Raw genomic sequence first — 21,237 nt, forward strand, 5'->3', positions numbered from 1 at the left:
TATATAATGAACCATGACCGTAGGCATCAAGGTAGCTTGTGTGATATGGAGGGATTTTGGGGGCCGGTGTAAGATCCATTTTGAAGGTCTTGTGTGTTGGTGAAAATCCCTCCATGTATATACTTGTACTTTATTCCTATTGATCACATTAGTTGTACATTGTTGTATTTTGATTACATTTGAATTGTTAATATTTGTATTTTTGTTATAGTTTTTGTTTTTATTACGCATTCACTAAGTTTGTGTTTCTTCCTGAACTGCATCTGTGTTGTTTTACTTGACACTTGTTCTTGGCGGTAGCCATATTGATTTGTTCCTCCTGTTGTGTGTGATCTATCCAGCCAGGATAGAATAACGTTGATTTGTTGTGATTGGTAATTTTTCCTCATCTTCTATCAACTTCTTTATTTATTGTAATTTAGATTTAATTGATTGAACAATCATTGGTTGAATAGCCGGGTGATAATATTTGTTTAGGTAATCATTTAAATTAAATTTATTATGAATTATAGAACCGCTAGTTACCCGATTACTTGTTCTGATTTCGACGGGAAAGGGCGCGTGTCTAAAGTCCCCGGTAGGCTATTCTTCAACATCCAAACCGTAGTTTGGATCCTACAGTTCTAAACAAATATTACTTGGCCGAAATCCTTTGGTAATCGTTCGCGGATTTTCTGGAAATAATTGGTCGTTTCGCTTATAATGCCAGTTAATCGTCGAAGGAAATGAAGCTCAAAGTTCGTCGATGTTAACGAAGAATCCCCTATTGTCAAGCAAGTGCCTTTTGACGTCCTTAAGGGTCATGGTTCAGACCTAAATAGGGTTAATTATCATGGCAGTGATTCTAGCCTTAATTCGATGTCAGATGATGTAAAAATCTTAGTTTAAAGGAGGAGCAAAGGCCTGAATTACTAGGAAAGAGCATGTCGCCTATAGTCCATGTTGTTGGCCCAGAGCTACCAAAGGTTGAACTGAGTTATTTCGATGGAGAGCCAAGAGGTTATTGGAAATTTATAAGGCAATTTGAGACGTATGTGGCATCAAGAGTCACGGATGATAGCCAGCGCTTGCTCTATTTGATACACTATTGTAAGGGCAAGGCTAAAACAGCTATTGAAGGTTGCGTCATGATGGAGGCATCCTCTGGCTATAAAAGAGCAAGGGAGATTTTAAAACGTTTTTTCGGACAGTCTCACGTAATTGCTCGAGAAACACTAGAGGACTTATTCAGTGCTGTGAATTTTGAGTATATTGATGGGGACCAACTATCAAATTTGGCTATTAAGATGGAAAACTGTGCCATGGTCTTGGAACAGATGAATTATACTTCTGATCTAAATTCCTAGTTACCTTGGAAAGAATAGTGAGACTCTTGCCTCAACCTATGCAAGCCCAGTGGGCGGACTGGGTGGATAAATTGACTGAAGATAACAGGGAACCGACATTCGACGAGCTCACTCAGTTTATCGCATCGCGTGCGAGAGTGGCTTGTAGTAGATTTGGACGGTTAGCAAACCGTTCTAGAAAAGGACATAACGTAAAGACGAACTGTCACGTGCAATCAGAGCAAGGGAATAGTTCGACAATGAAAACTAAATGCAGTATGTGTTCGTACGACCATGCCATTGATAAATGTCCACAGTTCTTAGCGCTTACAGTTCAAGACCGATGGTCTCACGCTTAAAAGCAAGGGTATCTGTTTTGTCTGTCTTAGACAAGGACATAAGGTTAATGAATGTAAGATGACAAGGCTCTGTAAGGTTGACAGTTGCGAGAGGAGACATCACGCTCTGCTGCACACTGACTCGACAAGCAACGTCGTAAATGATAAGCCATCATGCCCGGAATATAGGAAAAGAGTTGTTAATCATATCAGTAAGATACAGACATTAGAGAACGAAATACGTAAGCCTTATGACGTAGAGTTTTCAGATGCTTATTCAAGTGATAAATCATTATCAGTAGACGACAAGGTGGCTATAAAGATTGTGGAAGGTGGCACGCGCTTCGACAACGGTCATTTTGTAGTTTCTATACCGTGGAAAAGAATCCAGATATGAAAGTGGATAATTATGAAGTAGCAAACCGTAGATTACAAAGTTTGAAGGGTATGTTGTCGAAGGATGTCAGTCCGCATATCAGGTATATCAAAAGTACTGAAAGTGATTTTACTAAGACTTATGCGGAGAGGGTCTTTGAAATATATCTGCAGTCTTATTATCGCCCTCGATGGTATTTACCTCATCGTGCAGTATTAAACATGAAAAACCAGATCTTAGAGTGGTCCTTGATTGTGCCGCCCAGTTTGCAGGGGTTTCCCAAATGATATGATTTATCAAGAACCCGATACCACCTCTGAGTTAAGGTGTATATTATTAAGTTTTCGCAAGGAGGCAGTTGCAATCCCTGCAGATGTTGAAGAAATGTTCATGCAAGTGAATGTCCCTGAGTCTGATCGAGGAGCTTCAAGATTTCTGTGGTGGCAGGAGGGGACATGTCGAGAGAACCGTCTGAGTTTCAAATGACAACTCATGCATTTGGTGCCACATCATCGCCCTTTCGTGCGAACCTTGCCCTGAATAAGACGGCCCAAATATTCTCTGATGGTTATGTTGTAGATGATGTCAAGAATAATTTCTATGTTGATGATTGCTTGATATCCATTCCCACTTGTGATCAAGCAAAGAGTTTCGTTAAGCATATAAGTGAATTATTATGTAGAGGAAGTATACAAAAAATGACCGATCTTGAATCTTGGTTCAAATGTCCTATTTTATTGCATGGCGAATTTTATATAACAATCACTGACTGTACGGAACCTACTCTTGACGATATTGAGTTTAGAAAAACTGCTGTGGTTAACTTGAGTAGTATAAAGTACAACAAGACACCTGTTCTCTCTTATTATTCCGAGTGGTTGAAATTAGTCAGAGCTGTAACCTGGTTTAGAAGGTTCATCGAATTCCTGATGGTACTTCGTTTACCGAGTTGTGAAGGATCCGTTCATCTAGGATGTTTAAAGGTCAAAGAGCTTGAGATTGCCAAGCGTAAGATTTTATTGATGGTTCAGAGAGAAGTGTATGGAGAATTACTTAGTGAATTTAAAAACAGCAGTAAAGTAGTAAGTCATGATGATCTGAAAGGTTTATCGTTGATAATGCTTGATGGGTTACTCTGCGTTGGAGGTCGACTAAGATACTCAGATTTCCCAAATGCTTTTAAACATCCAGTAATTTTACCCAGTCGACACTTAGTGACGGAAATGATAATTAGACATTGTCATAAAGAACAAGGACACATAGGAAGATCATTAGAAAAAGGGTATGGATATGTGTTTACTTGTTTGCAAACATGGGCAGTACATATTGAAATGATGTGTAGTTTGATTACTGATTCATTTATAATGGCTCTATTACGTTTTATTGGAAGAAGAAGGAAACCTCCAGAGATTTACAGTGTCAGTGCGTCAAGCTTCGTGGGGACAGTTTCTGAGTTAAGCAAGTTTGTGCAGCAGTCGAATCAGAAGATAAACATTGAATTGTCAGCGAGGCCCTCATCCAACAGCATGGGTGGAGTTTGGGGAAGAGTGATTAGGTCTATATCACGACTGTTATTGTTGATCACCAGAGAACAGGTGAAGCAGGTCTCCTTGAAGCTTTGGATTAGTCTTTGTTGTTATTAATGTAGTTAGGTCGAGTAGGCGTACTGTTGTAAGTCCTACTCGTTCCTATGGTGTGATATGTTATATAATGAACCATGACCGTAGGCATCAAGGTAGCTTGTGTGGTATGGAGGGATTTTGGGGGCCGGTGTAAGATCCATTTTGAAGGTCTTGTGTGTTGGTGAAAATCCCTCCATGTATATACTTGTACTTTATTCCTATTGATCACATTAGTTGTACATTGTTGTATTTTGATTACATTTGAATTGTTAATATTTGTATTTTTGTTATAGTTTTTGTTTTTATTACGCATTCACTAAGTTTGTGTTTCTTCCTGAACTGCATCTGTGTTGTTTTACTTGACACTTGTTCTTGGCGGTAGCCATATTGATTTGTTCCTCCTGTTGTGTGTGATCTATCCAGTCAGGATAGAATAACGTTGATTTGTTGTGATTGGTAATTTTTCCTCATCTTCTATCAACTTCTTTATTTATTGTAATTTAGATTTAATTGATTGAACAATCATTGGTTGAATAGCCGGGTGATAATATTTGTTTAGGTAATCATTTACATTAAATTTATTATGAATTATAGAACCGCTAGTTACCCGATTACTTGTTCTGATTTCGACGGGAAAGGGCGCGTGTCTAAAGTCCCCGGTAGGCTATTCTTCAACATCCAAACCGTAGTTTGGATCCTACAGTTCTAAACAAATATTACTTGGCCGAAATCCTTTGGTAATCGTTCGCGGATTTTCTGGAAATAATTGGTCGTTTCGCTTATAATGCCAGTTAATCGTCGAAGGAAATCAAGCTCAAAGTTCGTCGATGTTAACGAAGAATCCCCTATTGTCAAGCAAGTGCCTTTTGACGTCCTTAAGGGTCATGGTTCAGACCTAAATAGGGTTAATTATCATGGCAGTGATTCTAGCCTTAATTCGATGTCAGATGATGTAAAAATCTTAGTTTAAAGGAGGAGCAAAGGCCTGAATTACTAGGAAAGAGCATGTCGCCTATAGTCCATGTTGTTGGCCCAGAGCTACCAAAGGTTGAACTGAGTTATTTCGATGGAGAGCCAAGAGGTTATTGGAAATTTATAAGGCAATTTGAGACGTATGTAGCATCAAGAGTCACGGATGATAGCCAGCGCTTGCTCTATTTGATACACTATTGTAAGGGCAAGGCTAAAACAGCTATTGAAGGTTGCGTCATGATGGAGGCATCCTCTGGCTATAAAAGAGCAAGGGAGATTTTAAAACGTTTTTCGGACAGTCTCACGTAATTGCTCGAGAAACACTAGAGGACTTATTCAGTGCTGTGAATTTTGAGTATATTGACGGGGACCAACTATCAAATTTGGCTATTAAGATGGAAAACTGTGCCATGGTCTTGGAACAGATGAATTATACTTCTGATCTAAATTCCTTAGTTACCTTGGAAAGAATAGTGAGACTCTTGCCTCAACCTATGCAAGCCCAGTGGGCGGACTGGGTGGATAAATTGACTGAAGATAACAGGGAACCGACATTCGACGAGCTCACTCAGTTTATCGCATCGCGTGCGAGAGTGGCTTGTAGTAGATTTGGACGGTTAGCAAACCGTTCTAGAAAAGGACATAACGTAAAGACGAACTGTCACGTGCAATCAGAGCAAGGGAATAGTTCGACAATGAAAACTAAATGCAGTATGTGTTCGTACGACCATGCCATTGATAAATGTCCACAGTTCTTAGCGCTTACAGTTCAAGACCGATGGTCTCACGCTAAAAGCAAGGGTATCTGTTTTGTCTGTCTTAGACAAGGACATAAGGTTAATGAATGTAAGATGACAAGGCTCTGTAAGGTTGACAGTTGCGAGAGGAGACATCACGCTCTGCTGCACACTGACTCGACAAGCAACGTCGTAAATGATAAGCCATCATGCCCGGAATATAGGAAAAGAGTTGTTAATCATATCAGTAAGATACAGACATTAGAGAACGAAATACGTAAGCCTTATGACGTAGAGTTTTCAGATGCTTATTCAAGTGATAAATCATTATCAGTAGACGACAAGGTGGCTATAAAGATTGTGGAAGGTGGCACGCGCTTCGACAACGGTCATTTTGTAGTTTCTATACCGTGGAAAAGAATCCAGATATGAAAGTGGATAATTATGAAGTAGCAAACCGTAGATTACAAAGTTTGAAGGGTATGTTGTCGAAGGATGTCAGTCCGCACATCAGGTATATCAAAAGTACTGAAAGTGATTTTACTAAGACTTATGCGGAGAGGGTCTTTGAAATATATCTGCAGTCTTATTATCGCCCTCGATGGTATTTACCTCATCGTGCAGTATTAAACATGAAAAAACCAGATCTTAGAGTGGTCCTTGATTGTGCCGCCCAGTTTGCAGGGGTTTCCCCAAATGATATGATTTATCAAGAACCCGATACCACCTCTGAGTTAAGGTGTATATTATTAAGTTTTCGCAAGGAGGCAGTTGCAATCCCTGCAGATGTTGAAGAAATGTTCATGCAAGTGAATGTCCCTGAGTCTGATCGAGGAGCTTCAAGATTTCTGTGGTGGCAGGAGGGGACATGTCGAGAGAACCGTCTGAGTTTCAAATGACAACTCATGCATTTGGTGCCACATCATCGCCCTTTCGTGCGAACCTTGCCCTGAATAAGACGGCCCAAATATTCTCTGATGGTTATGTTGTAGATGATGTCAAGAATAATTTCTATGTTGATGATTGCTTGATATCCATTCCCACTTGTGATCAAGCAAAGAGTTTCGTTAAGCATATAAGTGAATTATTATGTAGAGGAAGTATACAAAAATGACCGATCTTGAATCTTGGTTCAAATGTCCTATTTTATTGCATGGCGAATTTTATATAACAATCACTGACTGTACGGAACCTACTCTTGACGATATTGAGTTTAGAAAAACTGCTGTGGTTAACTTGAGTAGTATAAAGTACAACAAGACACCTGTTCTCTCTTATTATTCCGAGTGGTTGAAATTAGTCAGAGCTGTAACCTGGTTTAGAAGGTTCATCGAATTCCTGATGGTACTTCGTTTACCGAGTTGTGAAGGATCCGTTCATCTAGGATGTTTAAAGGTCAAAGAGCTTGAGATTGCCAAGCGTAAGATTTTATTGATGGTTCAGAGAGAAGTGTATGGAGAATTACTTAGTGAATTTAAAAACAGCAGTAAAGTAGTAAGTCATGATGATCTGAAAGGTTTATCGTTGATAATGCTTGATGGGTTACTCTGCGTTGGAGGTCGACTAAGATACTCAGATTTCCCAAATGCTTTTAAACATCCAGTAATTTTACCCAGTCGACACTTAGTGACGGAAATGATAATTAGACATTGTCATAAAGAACAAGGACACATAGGAAGATCATTAGAAAAAGGGTATGGATATGTGTTTACTTGTTTGCAAACATGGGCAGTACATATTGAAATGATGTGTAGTTTGATTACTGATTCATTTTTAATGGCTCTATTACGTTTTATTGGAAGAAGAAGGAAACCTCCAGAGATTTACAGTGTCAGTGCGTCAAGCTTCGTGGGGACAGTTTCTGAGTTAAGCAAGTTTGTGCAGCAGTCGAATCAGAAGATAAACATTGAATTGTCAGCGAGGCCCTCATCCAACAGCATGGGTGGAGTTTGGGGAAGAGTGATTAGGTCTATATCACGACTGTTATTGTTGATCACCAGAGAACAGGTGAAGCAGGTCTCCTTGAAGCTTTGGATTAGTCTTTGTTGTTATTAATGTAGTTAGGTCGAGTAGGCGTACTGTTGTAAGTCCTACTCGTTCCTATGGTGTGATATGTTATATAATGAACCATGACCGTAGGCATCAAGGTAGCTTGTGTGGTATGGAGGGATTTTGGGGGCCGGTGTAAGATCCATTTTGAAGGTCTTGTGTGTTGGTGAAAATCCCTCCATGTATATACTTGTACTTTATTCCTATTGATCACATTAGTTGTACATTGTTGTATTTTGATTACATTTGAATTGTTAATATTTGTATTTTTGTTATAGTTTTTGTTTTTATTACGCATTCACTAAGTTTGTGTTTCTTCCTGAACTGCATCTGTGTTGTTTTACTTGACACTTGTTCTTGGCGGTAGCCATATTGATTTGTTCCTCCTGTTGTGTGTGATCTATCCAGTCAGGATAGAATAACGTTCATTTGTTGTGATTGGTAATTTTTCCTCATCTTCTATCAACTTCTTTATTTATTGTAATTTAGATTTAATTGATTGAACAATCATTGGTTGAATAACCGGGTGATAATATTTGTTTAGGTAATCATTTAAATTAAATTTATTATGAATTATAGAACCGCTAGTTACCCGATTACTTGTTCTGATTTCGACGGGAAAGGGCGCGTGTCTAAAGTCCCCGGTAGGCTATTCTTCAACATCCAAACCGTAGTTTGGATCCTACAGTTCTAAACAAATATTACTTGGCCGAAATCCTTTGGTAATCGTTCGCGGATTTTCTGGAAATAATTGGTCATTTCGCTTATAATGCCAGTTAATCGTCGAAGGAAATGAAGCTCAAAGTTCGTCGATGTTAACGAAGAATCCCCTATTGTCAAGCAAGTGCCTTTTGACGTCCTTAAGGGTCATGGTTCAGACCTAAATAGGGTTAATTATCATGGCAGTGATTCTAGCCTTAATTCGATGTCAGATGATGTAAAAATCTTAGTTTAAAGGAGGAGCAAAGGCCTGAATTACTAGGAAAGAGCATGTCGCCTATAGTCCATGTTGTTGGCCCAGAGCTACCAAAGGTTGAACTGAGTTATTTCGATGGAGAGCCAAGAGGTTATTGGAAATTTATAAGGCAATTTGAGACGTATGTAGCATCAAGAGTCACGGATGATAGCCAGCGCTTGCTCTATTTGATACACTATTGTAAGGGCAAGGCTAAAACAGCTGTTGAAGGTTGCGTCATGATGGAGGCATCCTCTGGCTATAAAAGAGCAAGGGAGATTTTAGAACGTTTTTCGGACAGTCTCACGTAACTGCTCGAGGAACACTAGAGGACTTATTCAGTGCTGTGAATTTTGAGTATATTGATGGGGACCAACTATCAAATTTGGCTATTAAAATGGAAAACTGTGCCATGGTCTTGGAACAGATGAATTATACTTCTGATCTAAATTCCTTAGTTACCTTGGAAAGAATAGTGAGACTCTTGCCTCAACCTATGCAAGCCCAGTGGGCGGACTGGGTGGATAAATTGACTGAAGATAACAGGGAACCGACATTCGACGAGCTCACTCAGTTTATCGCATCGCGTGCGAGTGGCTTGTAGTAGATTTGGACGGTTAGCAAACCGTTCTAGAAAAGGACATAACGTAAAGACGAACTGTCACGTGCAATCAGAGCAAGGGAATAGTTCGACAATGAAAACTAAATGCAGTATGTGTTCGTACGACCATGCCATTGATAAATGTCCACAGTTCTTAGCGCTTACAGTTCAAGACCGATGGTCTCACGCTAAAAGCAAGGGTATCTGTTTTGTCTGTCTTAGACAAGGACATAAGGTTAATGAATGTAAGATGACAAGGCTCTGTAAGGTTGACAGTTGCGAGAGGAGACATCACGCTCTGCTGCACACTGACTCGACAAGCAACGTCGTAAATGATAAGCCATCATGCCCGGAATATAGGAAAAGAGTTGTTAATCATATCAGTAAGATACAGACATTAGAGAACGAAATACGTAAGCCTTATGACGTAGAGTTTTCAGATGCTTATTCAAGTGATAAATCATTATCAGTAGACGACAAGGTGGCTATAAAGATTGTGGAAGGTGGCACGCGCTTCGACAACGGTCATTTTGTAGTTTCTTTACCGTGGAAAAAGAATCCAGATATGAAAGTGGATAATTATGAAGTAGCAAACCGTAGATTACAAAGTTTGAAGGGTATGTTGTCGAAGGATGTCAGTCCGCATATCAGGTATATCAAAAGTACTGAAAGTGATTTTACTAAGACTTATGCGGAGAGGGTCTTTGAAATATATCTGCAGTCTTATTATCGCCCTCGATGGTATTTACCTCATCGTGCAGTATTAAACATGAAAAAACCAGATCTTAGAGTGGTCCTTGATTGTGCCGCCCAGTTTGCAGGGGTTTCCCAAATGATGTGATTTATCAAGAACCCGATACCACCTCTGAGTTAAGGTGTATATTATTAAGTTTTCGCAAGGAGGCAGTTGCAATCCCTGCAAATGTTGAAGAAATGTTCATGCAAGTGAATGTCCCTGAGTCTGATCGAGGAGCTTCAAGATTTCTGTGGTGGCAGGAGGGGACATATCGAGAGAACCGTCTGAGTTTCAAATGACAACTCATGCATTTGGTGTCACATCATCGCCCTTTCGTGCGAACCTTGCCCTGAATAAGACGGCCCAAATATTCTCTGATGGTTATGTTGTAGATGATGTCAAGAATAATTTCTATGTTGATGATTGCTTGATATCCATTCCCACTTGTGATCAAGCAAAGAGTTTCGTTAAGCATATAAGTGAATTATTATGTAGAGGAAGTATACAAAAAATGACCGATCTTGAATCCTGGTTCAAATGTCCTATTTTATTGCATGGCGAATTTTATATAACAATCACTGACTGTACGGAACCTACTCTTGACGATATTGAGTTTAGAAAAACTGCTGTGGTTAACTTGAGTAGTATAAAGTACAACAAGACACCTGTTCTCTCTTATTATTCCGAGTGGATGAAATTAGTCAGAGCTGTAACCTGGTTTAGAAGGTTCATCGAATTCCTGATGGTACTTCGTTTACCGAGTTGTGAAGGATCCGTTCATCTAGGATGTTTAAAGGTCAAAGAGCTTGAGATTGCCAAGCGTAAGATTTTATTGATGGTTCAGAGAGAAGTGTATGGAGAATTACTTAGTGAATTTAAAAACAGCAGTAAAGTAGTAAGTCATGATGATCTGAAAGGTTTATCGTTGATAATGCTTGATGGGTTACTCTGCGTTGGAGGTCGACTAAGATACTCAGATTTCCCAAATGCTTTTAAACATCCAGTAATTTTACCCAGTCGACACTTAGTGACGGAAATGATAATCAGACATTGTCATAAAGAACAAGGACACATAGGAAGATCATTAGAAAAAGGGTATGGATATGTGTTTACTTGTTTGCAAACATGGGCAGTACATATTGAAATGATGTGTAATTTGATTACTGATTCATTTATAATGGCTCTATTACGTTTTATTGGAAGAAGAAGGAAACCTCCAGAGATTTACAGTGTCAGTGCGTCAAGCTTCGTGGGGACAGTTTCTGAGTTAAGCAAGTTTGTGCAGCAGTCGAATCAGAAGATAAACATTGAATTGTCAGCGAGGCCCTCATCCAACAGCATGGGTGGAGTTTGGGGAAGAGTGATTAGGCCTATATCACGACTGTTATTGTTGATCACCAGAGAACAGGTGAAGCAGGTCTCCTTGAAGCTTTGGATTAGTCTTTGTTGTTATTAATGTAGTTAGGTCGAGTAGGCGTACTGTTGTAAGTCCTACTCGTTCCTATGGTGTGATATGTTATATAATGAACCATGACCGTAGGCATCAAGGTAGCTTGTGTGATATGGAGGGATTTTGGGGGCCGGTGTAAGATCCATTTTGAAGGTCTTGTATGTTGGTGAAAATCCCTCCATGTATATACTTGTACTTTATTCCTATTGATCACATTAGTTGTACATTGTTGTATTTTGATTACATTTGAATTGTTAATATTTGTATTTTTGTTATAGTTTTTGTTTTTATTACGCATTCACTAAGATTGTGCTTCTTCCTGAACTGCATCTGTGTTGTTTTACTTGACACTTGTTCTTGGCGGTAGCCATATTGATTTGTTCCTCCTGTTGTGTGTGATCTATCCAGTCAGGATAGAATAACGTTCATTTGTTGTGATTGGTAATTTTTCCTCATCTTCTATCAACTTCTTTATTTATTGTAATTTAGATTTAATTGATTGAACAATCATTGGTTGAATAACCGGGTGATAATATTTGTTTAGGTAATCTTTTAAATTAAATTTATTATGAATTATAGAACTGCTAGTTACCCGATTACTTGTTCTGATTTCGACGGGAAAGGGCGCGTGTCTAAAGTCCCCGGTAGGCTATTCTTCAACATCCAAACCGTATTTTGTATCCTACATCATTAATATCTAGAATTTGAACCATAGATTTTTCAACACTATCCTCCCCCGCGAAATAATGTTGGATTTTTATATCCCCAAGTTATGAATAATGTGGCTTCATTTAAAACATATTTCTCACATTGTTTAGAGTAAACACTAGAACTGTTTTTGTGATAAGGGTAAACAGCAGTTGATATGAAATCATCCGAAATGTAATCAAACTCGAGGTCACTTAGTACTCATGCTCCGCATTGAGCAGGTTTTTCATAAGGATCAAATGCATTATGAGGATAGGTAATATATGATATGACATCAGGATTTGATTCTTCTGAAATATTCTTATGAAATTCATTAGGACTGTCGTTGCAGAGCGTAGGATCGTTAGAAAAATCAGCATCTATCCAAACCACATCAGGTTTTCGATCATGACTAGGTACATTTAACATATTTTTCTCAGAATTGCAAGTAATTTCATTAGAAATATGTGAATCATTAGGAAAAGTCATACCTGGTACAATAGCATGAGAATTCTGATAAATCGGTTGATTAGGAACTGTTGTCTCACAGGAATTCTGGATTTCATTTAACTCTGAACTGCAATATGACTCTGCACTGTCTTTTGAAATCGTTGATAAAGATAAATGATCATCATGAATACTAGACTCAGTAGAATCAGAATTACAGGACTTAATATTAGTTGCAGTAAGATGAACATTAGCATTACAAACCGACTGAACTTTTCCAATATCACGACATTTGAAGCACTTAGAATTACGAAATTGACATGAATTAGAAGAGTGGAACTTGCAACAGGACAAACACTGACCAAACTTGTCCCCATCCTCGTGAACTGCATCCAAACTCAATAAATTGTCTGCATAACCTTGAGTATGCACTGGGTTGGGATGACGTAGTAATGTAGTGGTGTTTTTATATCCTCATGAATCATTTTACGAGATCTTCCTCCTTTACCGCGTTCGAAATTTGTATAATTAACATAGTCTAGCAGCAGTTCCTTGAGAGTTGTATAAGGAAGCGAAATGAGCTTTTCCGGCACAGTTGGAATTCTTAAAAGCTGTATGCTTCTTTTCCAATGAGTGTGAGGAAGTGTGCCACAATATTAAAATCCTCATCATCTTTCTTGGTCATAGCCCAGAGTTCGGACCTTTCAAAGTAATCTTCAAAAGCTTCCGAAGTTGAATGAATATCTAACTTTTCGAATACAGGCTCCATCGCGACGCCAATATAATGTTTTGAATTATTTGAATTGTATTATGAACTAGGAATCCGAGAATTAAGGCAATTGAATTAAGAAGTGAGACACAAGCACAAACGAATGTATTGTAATTGGAATTCGAAATCGAGCATTCAACAAGTACAAAGATATTATTAGTTCGTTCAAACACCACATTTTCGTAATCCTAAGAGAAAATAATCCGTACTACTCTGGGAGAATAAGAACGAAACTGTGGGCCTTGGTCTGAGAGTAATTTCCAGTTCGCCATAAATAAAATCGTTTGATTAAAAGTTATTAGAAACCGAAATCGTCTCAGTTTCATTCCAGCACTTTGAAGATAACACCACATACGACCCAATATGCTTCCCAAAAGGCCTCAGGAAGTTTGAAGCCTGCGCTACTGTGAGTTCTTACCCTAGTTGCGTAACATTCCACAAGGTAGACAGGAGTTTAAATAACAGTTTCTTACAAAGTACTACTGATTCGCATTTCTAAAAAATTCTTGTGAAGTTTCTTCCCTTGATATTCAAGCTTTTTATCAGACATATATGTATATCAATATACATTGTGATCAACTGTATACACTAGACTATAGTCTACTGAATGTGTAGATATATATGTACGGGAGTGGGAACGTTGTCGTTCCTGATCAATCAAAAAGCGGTGTTTTCAGGGTAACTTCTTACACGAGTTTGAATTTAGTTGTACTCGTTTCTCAACGTTGAGAAATACTTCAATCTTAACATGTTTTATTAGTTCGAACCTAGCCTAACCATAGTTCTATATTTGTCCAATCATCACGCTTATTTCAAGTTCTAGAGGTTGTTTCCTTTTAACTTCCAGCTGTATTAGTGAGTCGCTAATTAATATTAACCAACTATTCAAATAGTTCACTTTGGTTTACGTTCTGATTATTACCTATATTCTAATGTTTAACACCTTGGTATTGTTTGCTATCAGCCCATCAAAACTGATATACAATTCCTTACTGTTGAAACAAATCAAGATCCTATAGGACCGGCTTATAAGCCGGTCCATTATGTCGTGTAGTCGATCGAAACTTATCTATGTATGGAATAAATTCCTTTGGGTTTTGTCTTTTTGCTGTAACTAATGGATTTGCAGCATTACGCGTCTCGTCCATCTGTGTGCAAAGTAGTATGCATGAGAGAATCTTGAGAAGAGAAGTATAATAAAATAGTGACGATTTTTCTGTGAGATTTTAAATACGTTGAATCCCACCACAACTAATTTTGGGGCCATTCGTTTGTTGAGTGAACAAAGTGTTGATCTTGCCAAATTACATCATCTGTCACGTGTGACACATATTTATCCGTATTGAATGTCATGGATGTCTCAGAAAATTACAATGTTATGTCCTATGACAAAATATAATTACTGGACATAGCATACAAACAAGTATTTACAAATGCACATCCTTTTGGCCTTGTCTCTGTAGTTGATTAGTCAAGGTAGTGGCCAACTCGATCTTAAGCCATCATTGTTTGAATTAGTTGAGATATGTTACGTGCCTGTACACACACACACGACTTCTATATGTTATGTTAGCTCGTATGCAGACATGTCTGGAATAGATTAAGGGCGGACATGCTGCTTTGCAAACCCATAAACTCTGGCAGTTGGTTTTCATCATCTACGCAAATTCTTTCTCCTCGATAAGGTTGGAAATAAGTTCACGAAATCTGAAAAAAATTAAAAAAACAGTGCTAGACACTTAAATATACCATCTGCATTTTAAAATCCTATGCTTTTCCTCTCTTCTAATTCACTTCCATCTATGTTATAGTTCGTTATCATCATAATGCGCTTGACATTCTTTTGTACCTTTTGTTTTCCTTTGTCGTATCACTATTGTGTGTGGCAGGTTAGGGAGATAGATAAGTCATGGTTCTTATTTTCCACTTCATATCACGATGTAACTGGTAGCGCAACCTTCCCATTTCATAACTTCTTTTCGACATATGTTTGACCTTCTACTAGCTTCCATGAGAAAGACCATTCTAAACGCATATCACACGTTAATGAAACTTCCTGTGATTGGGCCATTTTCAGGTCGTTATGAAAGTTGTTAATTTGCACATAAGTTTATTTGCTTTCGGGTTGTTCGCCTTATTTATTTTTACAAAAGATTCTTCTTAGGTATATATATTTTAGTCATATTTTATTCATTCTTATCTTTTTTAGTTTTTTTATCCTAATCCTGCTACTGTTTCGGATAGAGAGAGACATTTCGATTCACTTGCAATATGAATTTGAAGGATCTTGTAAGTCATTTAATTTTTGAGGTTACGTACGGTGAGTTTTTGAAACCATTAATCTTGAGAATATGATAATATTTCAGTTGGTTATTAATTTCTTGAAATCGAAACAGTCATCATATAACCGGATGAGTAAAAAGTAGCCATTTTTCCAAAACACCGTGTGAATTAATAGTGTGCTTCCTAAATATCACATAGAGCGCAGAACTGAAAATTTTAAATTTTCGCTCAATCATCCTACTAGTCATGTACTAGGGCTTGCGGATTCGTAGTCATTCTTGGATGAGGGTAGCCTTTGGGAAACCCTAAATAAAGTACTCATCTAATTCGACATTTCTTTTAATCCTACCATAAAGTCTTCTCCTACAGTTCCAGCTTTGTCCTGCCAACGCTAGCAATTCAATTCCTCAGTGTTACTCTTAGTATGCTAGTACCACACTCTGAAGTACATCTTGGGCTTTAAAGTTTTGAACAGGGCAGGTTCTTGTAAACTAAATTTCGGTAGATTGCAGCTCATGCACTTTCTGACTAAAAGGATAATAGGAACTCGGTGGATTAATTACACACCAATGTCTCTTCATCCTCTCTGCCTACGTTACCAATGATCGCAGTTCGGATCAATTGAAGGATTAGTTTTAAAAAAGGACTGTCTCTTCTACAAGAAGTCAAACACTTAGACGTAATTGTAGCAGTTGTTGAAAGTCGATGTAGGAGGAATAATAGGAATCGAAGACGGAGGTTTATTATGAATACAGTGGTCTTGAGTGCTGTTAGAGGTATGAGGGCGGTTATCACTTCCCGGTTGCCCACATCGTGGAAGGGTTCTTCTAAAGGTATCTGAAAAGGAAATTGGATTAGAGGCGGTCTCAGTGACTTGAGAGCGTGACCGCAGTGCCCAAGGGACAACTGCTTGAGGCCGGTCGCGCACGGCCTTTTCGTGGGAGGTTCTTGACGTGCTAGCTACGTTCTTCAAAGGGCCTTACCGCCGGAGACGGAAATCCGTGAGGTAAGGTGAGGTGTGCATTTTTAGGGTCGACCTTTTCTAACCCCACCCCTCCTTGTGGGAAGGCAGCATCGCTGTCATGCTGGTTGTCTGAAGGAAACACACTGCTGTCACACCTCTGTACAGTCAGCAGTACGACTTCGCCTTCGGACCTTGGGTTTGTTGCTTTTAGTCTTAACGCTCTTCAACCGACCTGTCTGACATGGTAGGACCTTGAGGAACGGTTGTTCCAGCCAGTATAGCTCGGTTGGTTCATCACGATAGGCAAGCCCGACCACCACGTCAAGGTAGCAACAACGGTCGGACGAGTATACTGCGCGGCAGTCCGTTCTGTTTTAATTTACGGCAGCGAAACATGGCCATTAAGAGTAGAAGACACTCGTAAGCTATTAGTATTTGACCACAGATGCCTTAGAAATATTGCTGACGTCTTCTGGGATCACCGGGTAAGTAATAGTGAGGTTAGACGCAGGGTATTAGGGAATGATGGCAAATCAGTTGATGAGGTTATAAATCTTCATCGACTGAGATGGTTGGGCCACGTGTTACGTATGCCTGAACACCGATTACCACGACGTGCAATGCTATCCTATATTGGAAATGGTTGGAAGAAAGTTAGGGGCGGCCAAACCAAAACGTGGCATCAGTGCTTGAAGTCACTAACTTCTAGTCTGAGCCATGTCGGTAGATGCAGACTACTTGGTTGGGGTCCGCGTGACTATCGTAACCAATGGTTGGAGACTCTTGGTGACATGGCTCAGAATCGATCATAATGGCGTCGGTGTATACACTCCCTGTCTTCCCTTAAACTAAGAGATTAAAATCGCTTCATATCTTTCTTTCTACGAACCAATTCTTTCTTCTTGTACTATATCTCTATATGCAATCTTTCTCGTACATATCACTACCTTTGACCTAACCACTGCTATGAATCCGGTGTTCATCTTGTTGTGCTGATGCGGTATGGCAACCTGGACCGATGCACATATGTGCCTGGTCCTACGTTGCAGCTGACTGACTGACTGACTGACTGAATTGTAGCAGTGGTTTTATCACCCAAGTAGGTAGTTTCAAGTGAAATAGAAGACATTTAGATGGACCTTACTGTGTCCCAGCCCAACGAACAGATGACGACGAGCATCTGTCCAGACAACCGTTTATTCCTAAAAAGTATCAATTTTAAGCATAAGGAGAGACATCGTCCGACATGGCGACCAGTAGAATTAACTTGAATGTATTGATCAGATACCAACCCTTTGTCAGGTTCTAGAGCATTCCCACACCCATTATCGTCTCATAGTAGTGGCATTTCATGACATGAGAACAGCGTTCGGTTCCGTTAATGAAAACCTCACATAGCAGTGTTAATCATAGAAAGAAGTTTCAAAGAGGTACATGAACCTTGATATAATTTTCTATTCGAACACTTTTGGTCGAGTCAATGGTTGTGACGAACCATCAACTTCAAATGGTGTTCGTCGGGGCTACTTACTTTCGCATTTCTAGTTAACTTTCTCATGAGATAGTATCTCTGTCTAATCCCTCAGGGATTGATCTTTAACTAGGCGATTCACTTATCCACTTGAATTTATTTACTTATTTAAACACATAAATATCGGTACAAAAACGCAACAAAATATATATGCCCCACACAACGTAGTTACCACTCAATTTGCTTGTGAGCTGGGATACCCTCCAGCTTCTCAAACCTAAACAGGTGGATTTTAAGGGCTCGACCCCCTAGCCTTTGACCCAGGCCCCCAAATGCCCTGGCACGTCCGAGAGTGGAGAGAGTCCGCTCACCCTCCCAAAATCCTCTCACATGGCCACGAGTATATAGCCTCTACCAAGGAAGTCCTACTCGCTGACTCCTCGTGGCCGGGGTGTTGTTTACGAAAATGAGAGGACCTAAAGCGAATGTCCGGCGCTTTAACCGGGTTGGTGGACACAGAGAATTCACCTAGGGGAGTTGGAAAACCCTGATTCCAAACGAACGGTGCACATGGGCTCCAGTATCCTGAAGGAACAAATGGCGTATGTACCAATCATTGGTCACCGGCTATTATGGGACTGCATCTCCTTACAATGCTCCACTGCCTTGTGGATCAGACCTTCAGGTCGAATGCTCCGAGTGTGGCCTGAAAAAACCATCTGCTTCGGTTTGGGCACCCGGGCAGTATCACAGCCCTCAAACAAATCAAGTGAGATTTGTGTGGCGCATATGTATTTGGTGCCTACTTTTACCAATATCTATGTGTTCAAATAAAAAAATAATAAACCTTTGACTCAGAGGTCTAATCTGTAGTATCTAGCACTATGTCAAGCCCACATGGGAACGCTAGCTTCCGGACAGACCACGTTATTTATTCTTGAGTCACATTTTGACCTTGTCAATTATTCGCTTATTAACCTTGACTATCTCTATATGAACATATGTATATGTATCACATCTTTGGCTTAATTTATCTGGCTGTAAATATTGAGTGACATTTGCTCGGGGTCAATAGGTGTGTGAAGTATACGTATCCAAAATTCTCGTGTTTAACTTATTTTATTCCGTTGTTCTCTAACGCAAACTAAATCGATAATTGTATACGAGAGTTGGCGGCATTTTTATCTTGTTAACATCATCATTCAATCAAGTTGGTGTCAAATCAACAAAGCACGAAAAATCCACAAGGCAGTAAAACGACGTTAAGAGATGCGGTCCCATCATAAACGGTGGCCAAGAATGGGTTCACGAGCCATTTTTCCCTCAGGATCCTGGAGCCCATGTACACCATTGGCTTGAAATTAGGGTTTTGCAACCCCACCAGATGAACCTTGCGTAGTCACTGACCAGGTGTAAGCACCGGACCTTCTATTTTCGTCTTCTCAATTTCGTATACAACAGTAATGCCGCGAGAAGGCAGTGAGTAGGATTTCTCAGCAGTGGCTATATACGTGTGGCAATATGAAGGCATCTCAAGAAGGCGAGCTGGATCTCCCCACCTTCAACCGTATCAGGATACTTGGAGGCTATCCATTTAAAATACACGGGTAAAAATCTTGTTTCATAAGGTTGACTTTTGATTTCCTTAAGGGACAATGCAAAGTGTTACTTTAGGACTGATCTATGTCAGTGACTAAAATGATATGTAGCGAAATATTTGAGTGCATGGACTGCTTCACTTATTTCAGAAGTCTCGTCAGCTCTTGTGGGTTGTCATCTAACGAAATCTCAATACGGATTCTGTAAGCTCGGTTGGCTTATGCAAACTTGAACTTTTCAGTGCATAATAATTAATGATAAATATAATCTTGGGGTTGCTCGTTAAATTACGCCTACTCTTCTGATTGTATTATTTTACTATAAGTTATTTTAGCGATATAATCTATTTTGTTTCCAATATTGTTTTAGGTTCCTGAAGAACGTATGAAAATCGCTGCTCTTTTAGCAGAGAAAAAGTAAACTTTTAAACATCTAAATAAAATTTACTTTTCCCCATTATTAGGAGTACAAATGAGAATTCATGGATGTATGAGAAACCGAAAGATGATCCTGAAGCATTTTTGTTGGGAAAACAAGTTCAAAGCTTAAACCAAATTCAGGAAATTGGTAAAGGTAAAAGAAAAAAATCGAGTTTAAAAAAAAAAAAAATTTAGAATATGACGAATCACCTGCTCAACGACTTGCTAGATTTGATATGGAAGCCAAATTTCGTGAAGATCCCCTGACAATTATGAAGTGATTATTTAAATCATATTGAGGTATTTTACTCATTTACTTAATAGGCAAAGAGAAGCGGAAAAACGAATAGAACTGCTCCAGAATACAGCTAAAGTTAGGAAACTTCGAAGACTTGTAAGGTCTATCCAATCATTTGATAATATTTTTTTTATAGCTAACAGAGCAAAAATTGCGTAAAGAAAAACGTAAAAGCAAAAAACATTTAAAACAAAAACGTCTGCATAAAAGTTCAGATGAATCAGAGGGAGGTAGTTCAGATGATGAATTACTGAATAAGTTCATTGAAATTATTCATCAATCCAATGAACTGAAAGAGGATAGCTCACAGAAATCTATGGATAAATGTAGTAAAGAATCATCTAGTACTGTTAAAAAACAACTTTCAAATTCTTGTGATCAGGAACATGCACTTTCAGACCAAAAGTGTTCAAATGTGAACAGAAAACATCATTCAGAACGTAATCAATCAATTTCATCCTGTTCAGAAAGATCTAACTATCACAAATCATCATCGAATCGACGAAAGTTATCCAAAGAAGAAATCGAAGCTAAGCGAGCCCAGATGATTTCTGATGCAAAAGAACATGAAAAAGAACGTTTACATCGTTCCACTACTCACTATAAGATAAAAAAGAATGAAGAGGAAAGGGAATTAGCCTCGAAATTTTCTCATGGACCATCATTTATTAGTCATTTAAAAAACCAACACGTTGACAGGACTACTTTAGAAGAAGGTATTCATCGTAAGGCTAGTAATCGTCAGAAAGGGGAGCTTCATGATAATTTTATCAAACGTTAGGTCTTTTAATTTTCTCATTATATTGTACATAAAAAATGTTTCTTTGATAAATTGCATAAATGTAATTTGTTGTTCTGATAATGAGTTTGACTTTAGTACCCAACTTAAACCTCTTACGCGGTCATGTGATTAACGTTCATTCCTCCTGGTTAATTTGTTACGGACAAATTAGATTCAGATCTACCTCCTAGTTTACGTGTCTTTCAGTAAGTTTATTATTAACTGACTGAACTGATATCGAGTTCTACATCTTCCAGGGTGTCTTAATGCCAAATTATTTATTTTAGTTAAACACATAAGCAATCTCTATTTGTCCTTGTAGGATCCTGGAGCCGTGGTTTGGAATCACGGTTTTCCA

At 38.9% G+C, this 21,237-nt stretch overlaps 1 protein-coding gene across 1 annotated transcript; it reads left to right on the top strand.

Annotated features, from left to right (window-relative positions):
• Nucleotides 1–13,280: 13,280 nt before the first annotated feature.
• Nucleotides 13,281–20,938, top strand: CWC25 (RNA-splicing factor). Its single transcript, XM_012943449.3, has 7 exons — nt 13,281–13,470; nt 15,274–15,353; nt 19,751–19,797; nt 19,845–19,954; nt 19,996–20,077; nt 20,125–20,194; nt 20,235–20,938. Exons 2-7 carry the CDS (start codon nt 15,336–15,338, stop codon nt 20,877–20,879), a joined length of 972 nt encoding a protein of 323 aa, XP_012798903.2. The 5' UTR covers nt 13,281–13,470; nt 15,274–15,335; the 3' UTR covers nt 20,880–20,938.
• The last annotated feature ends 299 nt before the right edge of the window (nt 20,939–21,237 follow it).

The sequence above is a fragment of the Schistosoma haematobium genome, chromosome 2 (genome assembly GCF_000699445.3).
Source record: "Schistosoma haematobium chromosome 2, whole genome shotgun sequence".
NCBI lineage: Eukaryota > Metazoa > Platyhelminthes > Trematoda > Strigeidida > Schistosomatidae > Schistosoma > Schistosoma haematobium.

What these genes read in the sequence shown, in the direction of transcription:
- CWC25 (XM_012943449.3), top strand. An exon ending in AATTCAGGAAATTGGTAAAG is followed by an intron (nt 19,955 to 19,995) that starts GTAAAAGAAAAA and finishes AAAAAAATTTAG; the next exon opens with AATATGACGAATCACCTGCT. An exon ending in GATCCCCTGACAATTATGAA is followed by an intron (nt 20,078 to 20,124) that starts GTGATTATTTAA and finishes TTTACTTAATAG; the next exon opens with GCAAAGAGAAGCGGAAAAAC.